The sequence below is a fragment of the Malaclemys terrapin genome, chromosome 7 (genome assembly GCF_027887155.1).
Source record: "Malaclemys terrapin pileata isolate rMalTer1 chromosome 7, rMalTer1.hap1, whole genome shotgun sequence".
In the NCBI taxonomy this organism is placed as follows: domain Eukaryota; kingdom Metazoa; phylum Chordata; order Testudines; family Emydidae; genus Malaclemys; species Malaclemys terrapin.
Window position 1 is genome coordinate 105,204,959 of NC_071511.1, and position 20,663 is coordinate 105,225,621.

The window sequence follows — 20,663 nt, forward strand, 5'->3', positions numbered from 1 at the left end:
GGTAAAGCAGCGCTCCGGGGGGGGGGGGCAGGGCTGCTCACTTCAGTGGATCAAAGCAAGTTCGATATAACGCAGTTTCACCTATAACGTGGTAAGATTTTTTGGCTCCCCAGGACGGCGTTATATCGAGGTAGAGGTGTATATTTCAATTGTTAGGCTGTAATGTGATTTCATTCAGCAGGTCAAAAGGCAGAAGGAAACATTAGATACTTTGCAAACATTTGAAAAAGGGGACATTTAAAAACCCTTTATATCTCAAAAAGCACTTAATTTATTCAAAAAATGTTCCGAAAACAGTCTAGTTGTCAGTAAAACTGAGCCCTAAAAAAATTCTGAACGCTTGACACTTTTAAAAAATGACCAGGGGTTCAAAATGAGCCTTATACATTGACTATTATTCCAACATTAATAATGGAAAGGCCATAAGAAGACAAACATCTAGCTGCAGAGCCAGAGTTAGAGACTTGGGCATGCAGATTCAGCATACGGTAAGGCCTCTGTCACTGAAGCCAAAGGAACATATTTGCCAGCACTAAAAAAACCCCAACCATTTATGTTCTTTCAAAGCAGCAACTACACAATAGAATGCAACTCCTGCAACCTCAAAGGCAGCGTGGCTTTCTCTGGTCATGTGGGAAGATGTTGTGGCTCCTTTAAGGGTTCCCATCGCCTTCAGATTGGAAGGGAGTCATCACCTGTGCTAGGGCTGGCCAGAGAGGCTCAGATTAGCCATTGCCCCCTGCAGACAAAAGGTAGAAGCTCTCTCACACATCCAGAGCAGCAGCACTCACTCTTCCACCCAGGGAATCAGAGTTGGACCCGTTTTTTTGTTGATCTCCTGTGGGTATTGCCCTAGTTGTCTTTTTTGGGACAGAGAAGGAATTTTCTCCTCCCTGCTAGACTGGCCTGTGAATGGTGATTTTCTTTGCCTTCCCCACAACAGCTCCAGGAAATGGCTGAGCAGGTCAGGAGGTTCAATACAAGCTGTCACAACTTGGCATGTGATAGGTATCCAGTGCAGATACTCATTCCACAGTAAATAAACAGGAGCTGGAAATGAACTTAGGGGAAGGTAAGAAGCTGGGGAACCTAGAATCTGGTACAGCGAGGAGACACCCTCCTTTGCCAGGAACTTAACACTTATGCAAGTGACGGGTGGTGGGGTCCCAGCAATGGGCTGGGGCCAGGTTTGGACGAGTGAGGAAGGAGTGATGACCTGCACTGTACGAGTTATTGCTCGATAGTTCCCTAATGAGTTAAGTTAATGAAGTTGTGGTCCAATTAAACAGCACCTCTCACATCTTGTCATTTTCCCTGTGTGTCGGGGACAGTTTGCTCAGACATACATATGGTGCCCAAACCTGCTCCTACTAAAATCAATGGCAAAACCTCTCACTGATGGGAATAATGGGAACAAAAGAGGGTCCGTAAATACCACAGAAATCAGTGGGACTTGGATCAAGTCCAGACCTACACACAACAGAAAATTGTTGACACCCTTGATTAATTACAACCTATTATGTTTTATGGTTTTTCTCTAATTTTTTTTACTACTTTAAACTTTTTGGTTTAAGCCTCCAGACTTTAAGTTAGGGTGCTGTTCGCTCCTGAGCCCCAGTGATCAAAGCTGTCACTGTGTCGCACAAGGGGAGAAATTCTCTCTCAGGTAGCCAGGACCCAAATAGTACAATTAAATTGTCTGTCTGGAGTTCTTTTTTATATAGACTCTGAAACAACCAAACAGGCTTCAACGAAGATTATACTCCTAGACTATTACAAATATTTGAATTGTGTTGAAATTTACATGATGCTGCTTTCTAGCACAAGAGTTTTTTGTTTTGTTTTGTTTTGCTATCTGTGTATTGACACAGACACCACAATAGTAATATATGGTGAAAAGATGGATATTTCTGGTATTCTTTAAGTAATTTCAAATAAGCCCTTTGCCTTGTACCGATCTTCACCGAGGAATATAAAGTATGCCACAGTTGCTTTGCACCTGCTCTGGGCTACAGAGTTCCAAAGATATGAAGCTTTAATCACAATATTTGCAGTCATAAACTGACAAGATAAAATGGGAAATTTCCAGTCTGAACCTTGTCATTTATTCTGGATATCAAAAGTCACAGCTACTTGGTTTCATCATATTTTTTGTACAATGATAGAATAACGTCATAAACATGTTCAAGGACATACAGAAATAATAACTTTTCACTTCTGATTTTGTTTCTGTGCCATATGCAACAGTGATTTGACTACTCAGTGTAATAAACACTGTCAGACATAAAAGTATCAGTAGTAATAGGAATCTGTTTATTACCAATGGTAATTCAGTATTCTTAATCTTTGCTATGAAATATATGCAAGTAACGCAAAGCCAGGGAATAAGCATTACCAGCATACTTTTTCCATCAGTAATAAGAGCGAGGTGGGACGTGGAAAGATTGCTCTTCAGTGGAGGGTGCAAAGTGCTAGTTGGAATGGGATTGATTTTCTTACCTGATAATTAATTTTCTCCTCCCTGTTTTGTTGGGGGGAAAAAACCACAGTTTGCCAAGTCGCCTAACATGCGAAACTCCAGCATAAATTAATAATAAAACTGTGCTCATCTACAGTATGTTGCAGCTAAGGATCAAGCACAAATAATAAATAATCAGAGCCTCACAACACTTCTGTGAGGGAGGTAAGTATTAGAATACCCATTTTACAGGAGGCACAAAGCAAAGGTCACCCAGAGTCAGTGACAGGAGTAGATACTAAGAGTCCTGATTCATAGGGCAGGTCTACACTACCCGCCTGAATCGGCGTGTAGAAATCGATCTCTCGGGACGCGACAATCGATCCCCGAATCGACGCTTCTACTCCACCAGCGGAGGTAGGAGTAAGCGCCATCGACAGGGGAGCCATGGAAGTCGATTTGCCGCCATCCTCGCAGCGGGGTAAGTTGGCTCGGATATGTCGAATTCAGCTACGCTATTCGTGTAGCTGAATTTGCGTATTTTAAATCGACCCCCACCCCGTAGTGAGGACGTAGCCATAGTCCCACTATCTTTATTTAAAAGGAGGGAGGAAATGAGTCACAGAGCTATTGGCCTGCACTAATTTGAATGTTTTAAAGGGGTTGTAAATGGTTGGTGCAAACATACATGTGACGGGGCAGCCCCACCCTGCACTGGACCCAGCGACGTCAGACCAGTAGCCCTGATGCAGGAAGTCCCACCCCGTGCGTACTAGGCATGCTCCAAGTGCTCAGGGAGTATAAAGGGAGGGAAGTCAGCTCAGTCTGGGCTGGCGGCCGCAGGGGAAGGACTTAACTGGGAAGCTCCTGCAGAGGACCAGCCGACGCTCTTGAAGCTGCCGGGAACAGAGGCTTCTACAGACCGGCACGAACCCCTACTGTGGGAGGAACCAGGGGAGGCGACGGACCCGGAGACCCGCGGGATTCGTGGGAGACCCCAACTCCCAACCTGGTAGGAAGTGACCTGGGGGAGGTGATGGACTGGTACCTTGCCCCCGGTAAGCCTCAGCGTGTTTCGGTAGGACCCCCCCCACTGAGCCAGTAGTAAGGTCCAACGGCCCTGCAACCAGGGGCAATGCTATGGACTCTGGCCATTAGGCTGTGCTGCCCTGTAACCAGAGGCAGCTCTATGGACTCTGGCCATTAGGCCATACTGCCCTGCAACCACGGGCAATTCTATGGACTCTGGCCATTAGGCCGTGCTGCCCTTTAACCAGTGGTGGGTCTATGGACTCTGGCCATTAGGCCGTACTGCCCTGCAACCACGGGCAATTCTATGGACTCTGGCCATTAGGCCGTGCTGCCCTTTAACCAGTGGTGGGTCTATGGACTCTGGCCATTAGGCCGTACTGCCCTGCAACCACGGGCAATTCTATGGACTCTGGCCATTAGGCCGTGCTGCCCTATAACCAGTGGTGGGTCTATGGACTCTGGCCATTAGGCTGTACTGCCCTGCAACCAGGGGTGGTTCTATGGACTCTGGCCATTAGGCCGTACTGCCCTGTAACCAGGGGTGGTTCTATGGACTCTGGCCATTAGGCCATACTGCCCTGTAACCAGGGGCGGTTCTATGGACTCTGGCCACTAGGCTGTGCTGCCCTGTAACGAGGGGCATAAACCCTCACAATACATCTCAAAGGGAACATTTCATTCGGCCTTGAAATAACAATCTGATGGATGGAGAATCTGGGCGCCCATAGGCTACATACAGGTAAACGATGTGTGTATATAAAGATGTAGATTTTACCTTTAATTTTGTAAATTTCTTGAGAGGCACAGAGGTTTAAATATTGCCTCAGCAATAGATGCTGTAGAAATTAGTAAAATAAATAATTGATATATAAATAGCCTTAAGGTCGGAACAGTGAAAGAAGATTTCAGTGAAAACTGACAGAGACTGAGCTTTGCTGACCTGACATAAGGGAAAGTAATATTGATTTTGCAATCTGTCTGTCAAGTCATATATTATTGTGTACTTTGCTTTATTTTGGTCTCCAGCCACTAATTCACTAAAGACAACTTTAATAAAAAGAGAATTCAGCTGTTCTCAAAAAGGCCTCTTTTTCTATCACTACATAGCCCTGCAACAGAGTGAATGGGAACACTTCCTCCACATCACATAAATATGCACTCTTTCTTTATATATACACACTGCACTATTTTTTAAAGTTTCAGCAAAAATGGTTTAGTTATTTCTGAGAATGAAGTTACTGTAAAATAGGTGTATTTTGCTAATTTAAAAAAATCTGATAATTTTCTGAACAGCTCTAGTGCCTCCAAAGTTTGGGCCAGGAACTTGTAATTTGGCAGGTGGAGAGTCCTAAAGTCACAGTGATATCTTCTCTTTTCCCGTGAAATTCCATCCAGCTATGGCTAACGTTATACCCAAGGAATATTGCCATTTGCACATGCACAGCAGAATTTGTGCAATATTCCTTAATTTTCTGAAAATTCCAAATGTGTTGTGCATGCTCCCAGGCCCTGCTGACTGTCCTACATCATTCTGAAGTAGCCACGCAGAAAAAACAGTTACTGACCTGTTCTGTAACTGTTGTTCTTTGATATGTGTTGCACATGTCCATTCCACTTCAGCTGAGTGTGGGGATAGTGCACCAGAGTTGGAGATTTTTCCCTTAGTGGTATCTGTTGGGGCGAAGCATGCACCCTCTGCTGCCTCATACTGCTGCACAATGGTATAAAGGGTGGAGCCACTCTCAGTTCCTTCTTACCAGAGACACTGATATTGAAGGAAATGAATGTGGTTCATGGGTCATTTTCATTGCACATGTCCATTCCATTTCAAGTGACTCACAAGAAGTTCAATCTGGAGGTGGGACTTGAGTCTACCTGAACAATGACTGAAGGGCTATTTGTCCAAATTTGCTGTCTTTTCAGGAATGCTGAGAAACGGCACAATGAATCACAAAGGTATGCACCGATGACCAAGTTGCAGCCCTACAAATGTCTAATATAGGCACTTGAGCCAGATAAGCTGCAGAAGTTGCTTGAGATGTAGTGGAGTGTGCTGTCACTCTGGTTGCTGGGATTATGTTGGCAGTGTCACAGCACACGTGAATACAGGAGGAAATCCATGACACAATCCTCTGAGTGGAGACGGGATAGCCACATGGAAATACGCTTCCCTCATGTTGAGGGCAATGTTGCTGGGATTCAGGAAGGGGATAATAAAGGTTAGGGTGACCATACACAAACTTATTTTATTCATATATTTGTTCAGTTCTTCGCAGGTCTAGAATGGATCTTAGGCCTTCATTTGCCTTTGAGATCAGGAAATAAAGAGAATAAAATCCTTTTATTTGATGGAGGGCAGGAACCTCCTCTACAGCTCCCAAATGGAGAACAGACTGCATGTCTGGGAGGAGGACAGCCTCATGAGAGTGGTGTCTAAAGAGATGAGGAAGGAGGGATGGGAGGGAAGTTCGGAAATAAATGGAAGAGTGTATCCCCAATTCCACAGTGTTTAGAACCCATTGATCTGTGATAATATGGGTCCAAGCACATAGGAAGTAGGATAATCTGTTGGAAAACACAGGGGTAGGAAAAACTGGTGTGATGTAAACTGCCCTCAACCAAGCTGTCAAACCGACTGGTTGGCATTATTGGGCTGCCTAGAGACACCGTCAGAAGAAGGAAATTGAGGAGGTAAAGGTCTCCTCCTATGATTCTTCCCCTTCTTCCTAGACTGGTCAGGGTGCCTAGACATAAATAACTAACATCACTGGTATGTTTGAGGGCGGAACTGTATTTTTTTCGGGAGAAGCGTATAAATCCCCAAAGACTGAAGTTTCTTGTCAGCCTGCTGAGATAAGAGGTTAGGGTTCGGGTTAGGGAGAGATTCTGTATAGTCTGCTAGAACTCATGAGGAAGAACTGATGATGGAAGCCATGAACATCTGCGCATCATTACTGCAGATGCCATGGCTCTGGCTGTTGTATCCATCACATCCAACGCAGCTTGAAGAGTGGTCATAGCCACAAGCTTGCCATCCTCCAATACAGTCTGAAACTCCTGCCTCGCACCTTCTGGTAATTTGTCCATGAATTTAAGGACATTGCTGCGGAGCAAGGCTTGCTGATTTGAGATACAAAACTGCAGGCCAGCAGTAGAATAAATCTTTCTACTGGGGCTGTCGATTAATTGCAGTTAACTCATGCAATTATCTCAAAAAAATTAATAGCGATTAAAAAAATTAATCACGGTTAATTGTAGTTTTAATTGCACTGTTAAACAATAGAATACCAATTGACATTTATTAAATATTTTGGATGTTTTTCTACATTTTCATATATATTGTATTGTGTTGTAACTGAAATCAAAGTGTATATTATTTTTTATTAAATAAAATGATAAAAGAAATAGTATTTTTCAATTCACCTCAGACAAGTACTGTAGTGCAATCTCTTTGTCGTGAAAGTGCAACTTACAAATGTATTTTTTTTTTGTTACATAACTACACTCAAAAACAAAACAATGTAAACTTCAGAGCCTACTAGTCCACTCAGTCCTACTTCTTGTTTAGCCAATCGGTAAGACAAGCAAGTTTGTTTACATTTACAGGAGATAATGCTGCCCGCTTCTTATTTACAATGTCACCAGAATCTCCATTCAGTCTTCTTGGTTATCATTAGCAGAGATGATGGCATCTGCCACATTAGCCTTGTGGGCTTCCAAATACAGCTTCGTTTATAGGCAGAGCCACATGAAAGGGTTCCACTGACTCCAATATGTCCACCAGTCTATGGGAGCTGTCTTGCACTACCTCCACCTGGATGTCCAGAGAGGAAGCAACCTTCTTTAGTAGGTCATCCTAAAGAGAGGAGGCCACCACAGATATTGCTGCCTCATACTGTGATAATGACAAGGAGCTAAAAAGGGAGTTGAGATGGAGTCTCTTATACCTCCTCTGCAAGAAGCTCTGTCAGGAAGGATGGTCAGGTTCAGTACCAACCTTGGTACGGGGGTAACCTCATGAGTCTCTGCATGAGAGCTATCCTAATGTCTGTTCAGGGATAAGGAGGAACCAGGGAGGATCTGGTACTGGGAGAAAACTTTCATGAGTTCCAGAACAGCCGTTGGTAGGATAGGGGGCCCATGGATCTATCAGCCCATGGATCTGGGTTCTTGGACCACTGTGGGACCTCTGCCCGGTACCTCTTGTTGAAGGTGAGTGATGCCTTTTATTCCAGGTGCGAGGGGCACAGGAGCCTACTTCCAACTCTGAGGAAGAGCCTGAGTTGCCTGACCCGGAAAGTGTGGTACCACGCAGTACTGAGGACTGGCAGTGTGTCGTCTCTGGAGACGTAGGTACCAGGTACAGCTTGTTGGGCTTGCCTCTAGATGGCACTGGACAAGGAGGCACTGGATAGTCTGAAGTGAGCCCTTATACTGGACGTTGGATACTGCTACTCACAAAGGAGCCCAACAAAGACTGCAGTTTCATCAGTACCAGAAGATTTGTCTCCAGAATAGCTGAAGAATCTGGTGCTGAAAAGCATAGGAGATCCAGCGTGCAGCATATGCCTCTGGCATCGTGGATACTGACCAGTTCTCCAAATGCTGCTGATGTTGCATCAAAGGGGTTGGTACCACAGAGTGGGTATGTCTCGACCACAGAGGCACCAGTGTCAACGACCCCACACAAGATGAAGTCAGTACCAGTGAGCAACTCTTTTCCAGGGATACTCTACCCTGCCTTTCAGCCTCCTTGCTGGCAGATGGAACTGGAGACCTTGATCTCCTAGTAGAGGCTGGCTCCTTCGAAGCATTTTGTCTATGCTTCTTCCTCGGTAGTGGGGAAGGAGAGCGGAGCTGACTCTCCACAATATCTGAATAGCCACTTCTTATGGAAGCAGAAGCTCTTGGCCCCTGTCCTTAGTGGGAAGGTTCTGATGGTGGACTGAAGGCCGCCTTCATGAGGAGGTAACACAGTCTCACCTCTCTGTCCTCCTTAATCAGGGGCTTGTAGTCTCAACATATTTTACACCTGTCCCGGAATGGGACCCTCCCCAAGGCACTTCAGACACCTGGAGTGAGGGTCACTCACCAGCCCTGACTTCTTGCTGTGGGTGCAAACTCAAAGACAGAGGCATGCCCCGGTACCGGGAGTCAGTACCCAGATACACAGGAACCAACACTCTAAGTCAGTAGCTCTCAACCTTTTCAGGAGTCTGATTCATCTTGTGTATCCCCAAATTTCACCTCACTTAAAAATGACCTGCTTATAAAATCAGACATAAAAATACAAAAGTGTCACAGCACACTATTACTGAAAAATTGCTTACTTTCTCATTTTTACCATGTAATTATAAAGTAAATCAATTGGAATATAAATATTGGACTTACATTTCAGTGCATAATATATAGAGCAGTATAAACAAATCATTGTCCGTATGGAATTTTAGTTTGTACTGACTTTGCTTCTGATGTAGCCTGTTGTAAAACTAGGCAAGTATCGAGATGAGTCGCTGTACCTTCTCGAAGCACAGACACTGACTCCATGGGTGCTCCAGGGTTGGAGAACCGACTCCGTGGGCTGGAGCACCCACCAAAAACAACACAAAAAAATTAGCAGGTGCTTAGCAGCCAGTTCCCCTCTCCCCTCTAGTGCTTCCCGCTGAAGCTCAGCTGAAGAGCCGGAGTGCGGGTTTGGGGGAAGGGGTGGGGGCGAGGCCTGGGGCTGAGTGGGGATTGAGCAACCACGGGGCAAGAAGGAAGCTGGTGCCTGTGTCTAGAAGACGTCTGCATAACTCAGGTTGAGAACCACTGCTCTACGCAACATTAAATATCTAAAATAAATAAATAAATGAAACCTATTGAAAAGCTTCTATTAACTATGCCAAGCACACTATAAATATATATAAAAAATCTGAAAGGGAGAACACTTGGAAAGCAAGTCAACACAATCCCACTACCGCTCATGGGAGGCAAGAAGGAACTGAGGCTGGTCAGGGGCAGCTTCACCCTTTATACCATCACACAGCAGCATGAGCCAGTAGAGGACACATGAAACTCAACCTTATTGAGTTGTTGGTCACAGCCACAGAGAACTGAACCGCCACCGTCAACCAGAATTGTTAGTCGTCAACTTTCGTTCTGTCCCTTGTGCATATGATACAGTCTCCAGTGACAGGATCATGTACACAGATGAGGATTAAAAAAATAATTGAACAGTTGCCATTAACTGAGCATCAACTATCTTGTGTGAGGTGAAAGTACTGTGGAAAAGATACTGTGTAATCATGTAATAAAAGACTATCTTAATTAAGCTTGCATGGGAAACTTCAACTCTGGCATTACCTGAATTCTGAGTGCGTGACTTTGCAACTATTCCATTATTTTAGGAAAGTTTTTTTTTTTAAATGCTATATAGTTTTAAATGAATATACACACAAAATGAGTGATCAAAACAAGAAGTGCTCTGGCTACTCACCTAGGTTATACCACATGTCTCTGATCTCAAAACCAATTTGCCTCCTCATGTCACCATACCTAAAAAAGAACACATTTCTTTATAAAGGGCAGTAGGGAAAATGAATTGGCTATGACAATTTGAGTAGCATTTAAAAATTCTTAAGATCCCTAAAATTCCAAAAGACCAACTTATACTAATAATACAATTAGCACCATTCATTTAGTACTCTAAAATAGACAGTGGTTTTAAGCCACCCAGAAGATGCATGGTAGCATAGTCAGGAGCTCTGGCTCCCAGGCCTGGGTTCTAATCTCTACACTACTAGCTCTCCCTTGAAGGAAATATATTGCAATTTCTACAAAAGACAGCACAAATGAGTCAGCTCTGGGAATCTCTCTTTGCCATATCTGCGTATTACATAACTGTTCTTTGGGACCATGGGGGTGGTTGTGTAGATTAATGAGAGTATTTTCCGTTTTTCAGTCTCTAATGGTGGGAGAAAGCATACTGCACAGCCTAAAGGATATTTTATCCTTTACAACCTAAAGGATATTTTATTTTTATACATATTCTTAGCATATATAGATTGTCCTTGAAAATGAAATGAGAAACACATCACAACATCTTACACACTAAAGTCACCAACACAAAGCCACAATGGTTCGGGATTTTTGGATTTGAAGTTTATGCTGGGAAGCAGTGATGCCCTGAAACAGGGCTGATGGTACTAATGCTTCACATCCCAACCCAGTACACACTACTTAGCAAACTATCATGGAGCCCCTCTACAGTAATGAAGATTGGGGACTAATCCAGCTCCCAGAAATCAATGTAAATGATTTTGATCGGGGCTGGATCAGGGCCCTAGTGAGTTCCTAGAATATATTTGCATTTACATTTTTTAAAACATTGCTTTTCTCACATTAGCAAAATCACAACATTTGGTAATTGGCAAAAGGTCTCCCTGATATTAGTGTGGATTAAAGCGATTCTACTGTATTTTTAAAAACGTCTGCTGCTATTTAACACACATAAAATCCCAGCTGAGTAGGAGTGATATTTGTTACACAAGTAAATAAAATCTTATGCTTCAAGACCCATGACTTTATTGGTTGCTGAGCAATTTCTTCTCTCATTTTATTGCCTAGACAAATCTAATTCTATTAAAATTATAATTTGTAAAACCATTATCACAGAGTTTTATAAATCAGCATATTTTAATAACTAGTCTTGTCTAAGACCTGGTCTATTTACTTTTATTATCAGACATGAAGAATATGGTGAAAGTCTGTTGATCTCTTACATTTCCTCCATAGTGCAGCGTATAGCACAGGTTGGTGGAAAAAGAAACCCTTATAAGGTTCTCACCTTATATGGGTGGGTGAACAATCTCATTCACAATCTCTTCCTCCGAGATTAAAATATAAGGCATTTCCAGTCCGACCACCTCCCAAATTCTCCCTGCTCTTTACTCCTTGAATCTCCTACCGTTTCATGGATGGATACAGGAAATTTGCATGTCTATATGCACACACACACACACAGAGTTAATTTTGTGAATGTATGAACCATTATATACATACACAATTTATCATGCCAGTATTACCTCTACATACATGATGCATATGTACCATATAAATGTGTGTATATATACAAACATACTTATATTATACAAATACACACACACACACACACACACACACAATTTAAATAAATAAATAAAGACACAGAGAGACAAATATATAATGTGGAGGTGATATCCATATAACAACTTGGAAAGGTATGTGAAATTGCATGGGTATGTGAGAATTAAATATAATTTACTATATGTCTATGACCATATTATCTACCTACTAAGCTAGCTGCCTGGGACTTATTCTAACATTCAATCCCCACTCTCCCAAACAGCTTCAGACACATATATTAAAACTAAAAAACAAAAAATAAAAGATCCTCAGCCTGTCAGAGAAGCATTTCCTCCTCTTAAAGTTACCCTTGCCTGAGGCTTGGGATGTGTAATATTCAGTCCTACGCCAGTAATTACCTTTCTATACATAAAAATGTCATGATTTTGAAGTTCCTTATCTTACAGCCCTGCGGGGCCAGACACAGAAAGGCACCCAGCCTCCTCAGTGGGGTCCAACACTCCCATCTAGCTCTGGAAGGGTATGAGATTATGGATTTTAAGGCTGTAACATTTTCAGGTTCTAAAAAAAACCTCTCAGGTACATTTTGTAGGTTTTTATAGCCCTGTAATTTGGACTCGCGCTAATAACCTAGCTTTTCTCACACAGGGATATGACAAACAGTCCCAATAAAAACAAATTAAAACTCTGAGTTTACTACAGTAAAATAGCTGTAAGGTATGTGGCACATAGAGAATCCACAATAGTGTGGTATGAAGGTTTTATTAACATGAGTTTGTGGGTGTCATCTACATAACTCAACTGCGACTCCACCTCTCATAACTAATATCAGCATCCCAAACTCATGTCCATAAAATACCACCCCATCATATATAATTCTCTGTAGTGTATGTGTGTATACATAATTACACACACACACACACACACACACAGGCTCAGATTTCAAAGCTATCACATGGGGATCTGGATATCCAATTTCCATTGATTTTACTAAGTATCAGAGGGGTAGCCATGTTAGTCTGTATCCACAAAAACAAGGAGGAGTCTGGTGGCACCTTAAAGACTAACAGATGTATCTGGGCATAAGCTTTTGTGGGTAAAATCCCCACTTCTTCAGATGTATTGATTTTACTGCAAATTGGGTGTCCAAATCCCTTAGGAACCTTTGAAAACTTCAGCCTATATAAAAAATGTAAACTGCCCAGATTTTTTCAGACCGCAGTAAGGCAAATCTTGAGGCATGGTTATCTAAGCATAATTATCATGCTTCTTAGAATAAACAAAGCTGAAATGGTGCTGGTGGCATGAAACACCACAATCCAGGAAATTACAGCACCCCTCTGCTGTGATATGCTTGCCTATGCAGCTACAGCTGATCTCATTGTGTTCTTTGAGTGGTTTGTGAACTCTTTGGGTTTTGAGAGTTTTTGGGTGAAGAGAGGGATTGGCGGGGGTTTTAAGTGCCTCTGTCTGGTAGGTGGTTGAACATCATTCTTTAGATACCGAATTGTTACAACTACATTCTTTCAGCGGCTACATAGTTTTCATGCCCCAGTACAAGACTGTATAATATTAAGATTAAGAAAACAGACCTCTTTTAAGAAGGTGGGCTTTACTGTATTATGACACAAAGGATTTGCCTTCTGAAAATGGCCTCAAACATCTACCACATATGCAGCTTTCAGTATTTAGGCAATGTGCTCAACTAATCCTAACTTGTGGTCTTGGCAGAGATCCTATAGAGAGGAAATGTTTTTACAACATTCAGGAGATGGCTGTCACTGTAAGGCCAGATTTACACTACAAGACTTCTTCCTACAGAGCTATCGCAGGGACAAAGGAGAGACAACAGGGAACATAGAGGGGAAATCAAATCAGTATCTTAGATGTCTGTATACACACAGTGATTACAAATGATGTTTTAATGGTCAAACAAAGCAAAGGTTCCAAAGCAAGTGTCTTGAACATCATGGTGGGGCAAATTAGAGCTTGAACAGCAATATCAAGAGTAAGGGCTCAGGCAGAGAGAGATGCATCCTGGAAGTGAATGGATGGCTGCTCAAGTGGTGTTGCAAGGAGGATTTTGCCTTCGTTGACCACAGGATCTTGTTCTGGGAAAAAGAACTGCTGAGTGTAGATGGGGTCCACCTATCGAGGAAGGGAAGAGTATGTTTGGATACAGATTGGCAAACCTGCTGAGACAAACTTTAAACTAAGTTCTATGAGGGCAGGAAACAAAAGCCCATAGGTAAATCAAAAACACGGAGACCTGGGTGATGGGTTGGAATTCGGGGGGATCATGGGCAATTATAGCAGGGACAAAAAGAGACAACACAGAACATAGAGGGGAAATCAAATCGGTATCTTAGATGTCTGTATACTAATGCAAGAAGTATGGGGAATAAACAGAAAGAACTAGAAATACAAGTGAATAATCACAACTATGACATAGTTGGAATCACAGAAACTTGGCGGGATAATACAGGACTGGAATACTGGTGTAGAAGGGTACAACTTGCTCAGGAAGAACAGGCAGGGAAAAAAGCGAGTAGGTGTTGTCTTGTGTATTAAAGATGTATACACTTGCATTGAAGTTGAGATGGAAACAGGAAGAGACTTGTTGAAAGTCTCTTGGTAAATATAAAAGGGGGGGAAAAAAACCCAAGGGTGATGTCATGGCAGGGATCTACTGTAGACTACCTAGCCAGGAAGAAGAGGTGGATGAGGCTTTTTTTTAAACAATTAACAAAATTATCCAAAGCACACGACTTGGTGGTGATGGGGGACTTCAACTACCCAGTCATCTGTTGGGAAAATAATAGAACAGGGCACAGATTTTCCAACAAGTTCTTGGAATGCATTGGAGACAACATTTTATTTCAGAAGATGGAGAAAGTAACCAGGGAAGAGGTTGTTCTAGATTTTATTTTGACAATTAGGGAGGAACTGGTTGAGAATTTCAAGCTGGCAGGCAGCTTGGGTGAAAGTGATCATGAAATGACAGAGTTCATGATTCTAAGGAATGGTAGGAGGAAAAAGAGCAGTATAAAGACAATGGATTTCAAGAAGGCAGACTTTAGAAGAGAGCTGATAGATAAGATCCCATGGGAAGCAAGTCTAAGGGGAAAAATAGTTTGAGAGTGTTGGCAGTTTTTCAAAGAGACATAATTAAGGGTATAAGAGCAAACTGTCCCACTGCATAGGAAAGATAAGAAGTATGACAAGAGATCATCCTGGCTTAACCAGGAGATCTTCAATGATCTGAAACTCAAATAAGAGTCCTATAAAAAGTAGAAACTAGGTCAAATTACAAAGGATGAATATAAAAAGCAACACAAGCATGTGGGGACAAAATTAGAATGGCCAAGGCACAAAATGAGATTAAACTAACAAGAAAACATTCTACAAATACCTTAAAAGCAGAGAAAGACCAAGGACAGGGTGGGCGCATTATTCAACGACGGGTGAAAGACAATAACAGAAAATGTGGAAATGGCAGAAGTGCTAAATGCCTTTTTTGCTTCAGTTTTCACCAAAAAGGTTATTAGCAATCGGACGTTTAATATAGTGAACACCAATGTAAATGGGGTACGATCTGAGGCTAAAATAGGAAAAGAACAAGTTAAAAATTACTTAGACAAGTCAGATGTCTTCAAGTCACTAGGGCCTGATGAAATACATTCTAGAGTACTCAAGGTGCTGACTGAGGAGATATCTGAGGCATTGGTGATTATCTTAGAAAACTCATGGAAGACAGGAGAGATTCCAGAGGACTGGCAAACAGAGTGCCAATCCATAAAAAAGGGAATAAGGACAACCTAAAGAATTACAGACAAGTCAGCTTAACTTCAGTACACAGAAAGAAAATGGAGCAAATAATCAAACAATTAATTTGCAAACCCCTAGAAGATAATGAGGTGATAAGTAACAGTCACATGGATTTGTCAATAACAAATTATGTCAAACCAATCTAACAGCTTTCTTTGACAGGGCAACAAGCCTTCTGGATGGGGGAAGTGGCAGATGTGGTATATCTTGAGGCTTTTGATACTGTTTTGCATGATCTTCTCATAAACAAACTAGGGAAATATAGCCTAGATGGAGCTACTATAAGGTGGGTGCATAACTGGTTGGAAAACCATTCCCAGTCAAGCTGGTAAGGCATATTGAGTGGGGTCCCACAAGGATTGGTCCTGCATCCAGTTCTGATCAATATCTTCATCAGTGGATCACAAGCTAAATATGAGTCAACACTGTTGCAAAAAAAAAAAGCAAACATCATTCTGGGATATATCAGCAGCAATGTTGTAAGCAAGACATGAAGTAATTCTTCTGCTGTCCTCCTTGCTGATACGCCCTCAATTGGAATAGTGTATCCAGTTCTGGGCACCACATCTCAGGAAAGATGTGGACAAATTGGAAAGCAACAATAATGATTAAAGGTCAAGAAAACATGACCTATGAAGACAGATTGAAAAAACTATGATTTAGATGCCAAGGAGGAGTAATTGATCTTTCCTTTGGTTGAAATAAAGATTCAACCTTAAAAATGTGAGCACATTTAATCCTAATGATGAACCTTACCTGTTGCCTCCCATACTACTTATGGCTGCCATCTGGTTGTAGCCTAAAAGGGCTCTGAGGTTTGGGCCATGACATGATTTCATGGACATTTTATGGGGTGAGGGCTGGTGCTAAATGGGGCACTGTTGGGTAGGAGGGTCCTCCAACAGCAAGGCATTCAACTCTGGGCACCACTGGTTTCAAAGGCTGTGAAGCTAGCTCTACAGGTCCTAGCAACAAAGGTTTCCTTGCTTCAGCTGAGTGCTGTGTGGGCAGGAGGACAGAGAATTAGGAAAGGGAGGAGCTCTAGTTTGGCTGGGGTGGGGTGGAACAGGGGGGAAAGTAGCAGAAAGTAGAGGGGACCTGTGTGAATTGCTCTTTCCCTCCCCCTCCCAGATCTCTACTGGATACTCTCACTGGATTTTTGCTGGGACTTTACCTCCCCTCATCTAGACAGCCCAACCCACAAAGGGGTTCTTCATGAACCAATTAAAGAAATGCCCCACAGGTTGAGTAGCACTACACTGAGCTATGCTGCCTCTTACCATAACGCAGACACACTGCACTTCTATGCTATCAGGCAAAACTAACAGTGATACAAAAGACTACACAAGCCCAAGGGTGCTGAGATAGATGTGGTGAGGGAACCATAATATTGAACTTCCTAGCATGTGTGCCATTAATGCAGTGTTTTGGTTGAAAATTTAAATTCAGATTTTTTGCACTAATTTATTAAAAATATTTGGATTTTGAAAGAGTCCACACACATTGTTTAAAACCACTAGATTGATTTTTATTGTCTCTAACTTGTTTGCTCAGTGAAGGAAGAGCACACTATACCTGAATTTAAAGAAATGGAGACAGTAATACAGTGGGCAAATCCTCTGTGTTCCCAAATCTTTGTGTCTTCTCCTTTTGACAGGTCTTATTTGCTGTGAAATTTAGAACTTCAATCCAGACAGTTCAAATTCCCTGTCCAGAGGTAGCAATGTAATCCCTTTTGACCAGGAAACCATACAAGTCTGCAGCTATGCAACAAAACATTCTTCAGGGATATCACAGTGACACTGACTGTAGTTATGAAGTTTCACTGTAAAAGGCCTTTAGGAATTAGGCAATAAAGAATACAAGTAAAATGAGATTAGAATAAGCACAAACCTAAAGAGGATTTAAAAAATCTACTTTTAGAATATGTTCATACTTCTGAAAGTCTTGACTATGAACATTCTGCAGCATAAGCCATTTCAGACCTTGATTCACTGCTAGGAACATATGCTATATTTGATTCATAGTTTTAAAACCAACATTTCAGTACATCACGATTACATTTAAATTTGTATGGATTTATCTAAGGAACTAAAGTAAAATTATGTTAATAGTCCCTCAAGTTCTTGCCCATTATTTTATATTGGGAATAGGACTTACTTGTTAAGTATTTTGGCTCTTTTAGCACTTGAAAAATTCTCCAGTTGTAAAGATTCTTGTGTAAGAAAAGCAACAGCCAGGTGGAAGTAGTTGTTCCAAAGCTGAAAATCAGAGAGATGACAAGAATAAATACTATTAAATCTCTGAAGTGTTCTTCTACACACCTACAAAACATCTTAAAATACATAATTTATGCACATAAATATTAATAGAAAAAATAGACATCGCCTTCTTGAAGAGATCTTAGTCCATCTCCATACTGTTTATATTTTAGCTCCTGTCCTAAGATAGATTCTCCATTCACCTGTTCATCCTAATAGCCCTTCTAAGCCACTGTTCCAGTATGAAGTAATCTTTCTTGAACTTGGGTGACCAGAACTGTACACAGTATTCCAAATGAGGTCTTATTAATGCCTTGTATAATGGCATTAACACTCCCCTATCTGTACTGGAAATACCCTGCCTCATATGTCCTACGATCACATTTGCCTTTTTCATGGCTACATCACATTGGTGGCTTATAGTTATCCGATGATCGTCTAATACATCCAGGTTCTTCTCCTCCTCTGGTGTTTCTAACTGATGAGCCTCCAGCTTATAGCAGAATTTCTTGTTATCAGTCCCTAAATGCACAAACTTGTACTTTGTACTATTAAATTTCATCCCATTTCTATTCATCCAATCCTCTAAGTCAGGCAGTTCCTCCTGTATAATATTCCAATCCTTCCCTGTATTGATTATGCCTCCCCACTTCATGTCATCAGCAAGTTTCATTAGCACACTCTTCCTTTTTGTGCCAAGGTCATTATTGAAAGTATTAAATATAATCAGTCCCAAGGCTGATCCTTGAGGAACTCCACTAGTACCTATCAAAAGAGGTTTCCTATAAGGAATCTCAACAAATCACAAACCTGTAATAATGTTAACAGTCTCCAGCCCGCATTCCACTGTGTGTGGCTACCTCACAATTTGGTTTCAGAGAACTATTACCAGTGTTCGCTCCTTTTGATACACTATCCACTGCAGACCTCAAAGCATTTTCCTAAGTATTTTCTGAAGCACTCTGCATACTCACAGAGCTCTATAAATAAATAATTAAATAAATAAATAAAGTGCATGCACTTATCTGATTAAAAACTAAATTTATATGCAAATTAGGTAGGGCCCTCAAGCTCTTGGGAAGTTTCCAACAGGTCTCCCAGCGCTGCAAAGGTTGTGCAACATCACTGTATTTATTTTTTTGCGGTGGCAGACATAATGTACAGCTTACTTATTGGAAATATACATTTTTCAATACTCTATAAAAATATTTAATCGATTTTTAAAAGTCTACTACTATAAAGAAATCTCTAGGTGACACAAACAAAATACATTAGTTTAGTTGGGTATCTCGTACTATCTCCTAAAGGGAGAGGAGGGAAGGAGTCCGGTTATGGCTCACTAGTTCTCTGGGCTAGCCCCAGATTCAACACGACATTCAGCAGCTCCCAGGGTGCTCTAAGTGATGCCGCTGGCATAGGGTTTTTAATGGGTCCTATGCTAGTAGAGGATAGGCATAGATGAACTCTGCTCTGGCACACCCTCTACCTGCCTCCCCCATACCAGGAAGGGTGGAGTGCTACTGATGGAGGACCCAGCTGTGGAATGTCTGTGCCAGCAGGGAGTTCTCTGACAGCAGAGAGCTGCACCTTGGTGACCAGATTATGGCCCTTTTGCACTGTTGCTGTAAAGAGAATCTGGCTCACCATATTATTCAGGCTTTGTGGACTGAACAGTGGAAATGATGGTTCCACACTGAGAAACCCTGCAACGGATCCTCAAACGTTTAAATCTGGCCGTGTTAGCTGATCTCAATTGTCAAGACAGAACAAAAGCAGAGAAGCAGTCTTTAAGATAGCCAGGCCCCAAATCAGTGCAGAGCTCTGCAGATCAATAGTTATATACTGAATTAAGTTGAAAAGAGTGGACTTGTTACTCCACTAACTCCCTGCGTGGACACTTTTACTGTGCACTAAAAGTACCTTTGTGTGCATTAGCTTAATACACTTTGGAAATGTACTAAGCTAAACCACTGCAGGGCACCCTTTGTGCACAGTAAGAGTGTCCACATAGGGAGTTACTGCTGACTAGCTAGTGCACTGTAAATTCACACCCTAGCTTACTGAGCACTAACTTCCCCGTGTGTCTTCATCCAAACTTCACACTCAGGCAGACGCTAGTAAAATTGAGAGACTGCACTGTCCGAGTCTGATGAAAAGGTAACTTAGAATTGAGTATCTTCAGCATATTGATGGAAGAGCAAACCAAACTACCTCACCATCTCTCCTAGTAACTTCACAGTAGCAGGAGGGATGAATGAACAGAATCCTGCAGTATTTCTCATAGAAGAATTCTTGGAGAAGAGCTGGATCATCTCAGAGAAACTAATGGAGACACCCAATGTGCCACTGCCATCTATACCTACATGGGCTCACAACCAAGGCAATTCCTTGTGGTGAACACTCATGGAGATTTAAAATAATCAGCAAGGACATTTTTCTATTGTTCTTTACCCAGAGATTATTTACCAACCAGACCAGGACTATCTAGGACAGTCATGTCATAAATCAAATTGAAATAGGTCCAGGAAATCTGAGATCACTAGATAATACCAGAGCTACCATACCACAACATTCTGAATGACAGCTTGTTTACACGAGAAAGTTGCACTGATTTTAACCTCAGGTGTGATTTTATGCTAATTTAATTAAACTGGGACAAAACAGTGCGTAGACATGCTTATTGTGTTAATCTTAAACAGGTTTCTAAACAATTTAAAATGAACTGAAATAAGGTTTGTTTAAACCAAAATAAGGGCAGTCACACAGCCTTTTACACCAATGTAACTAAATTGGTTTAAAAATTATACCTTAAGTTAAATAGGTGCAACTTTCTCATCTAGGCAAGGCCTAACTTTCCATCAAAAAGGAACGTGAGAGCAGGGCTGTAATGAGGACGATTATCAGTGTCAAGACATGGCTTGATGGCCCCAATAATCACTTCTTTGAGATACACTGGAATCTTGACCTCAAAATTTGTT

General features: G+C 41.8%; 1 protein-coding gene across 2 annotated transcripts in view; it reads right to left on the reverse strand.

Moving 5' to 3' along the window:
• The window catches only part of DOCK1 (dedicator of cytokinesis 1), a 566,139-nt gene that overhangs the window by 121,540 nt on the left and 423,936 nt on the right, over window positions 1-20,663 (reverse strand). For both annotated transcript variants that reach the window (XM_054033802.1, XM_054033801.1), the window contains exons 31-32: window positions 17,585-17,685; window positions 9,969-10,027 (exon numbers count right to left, since the gene is read on the reverse strand). In XM_054033802.1, coding sequence (XP_053889777.1) covers window positions 9,969-10,027; window positions 17,585-17,685 — 160 coding nt within the window. The remainder of the gene's footprint in view (window positions 1-9,968; window positions 10,028-17,584; window positions 17,686-20,663) is intronic.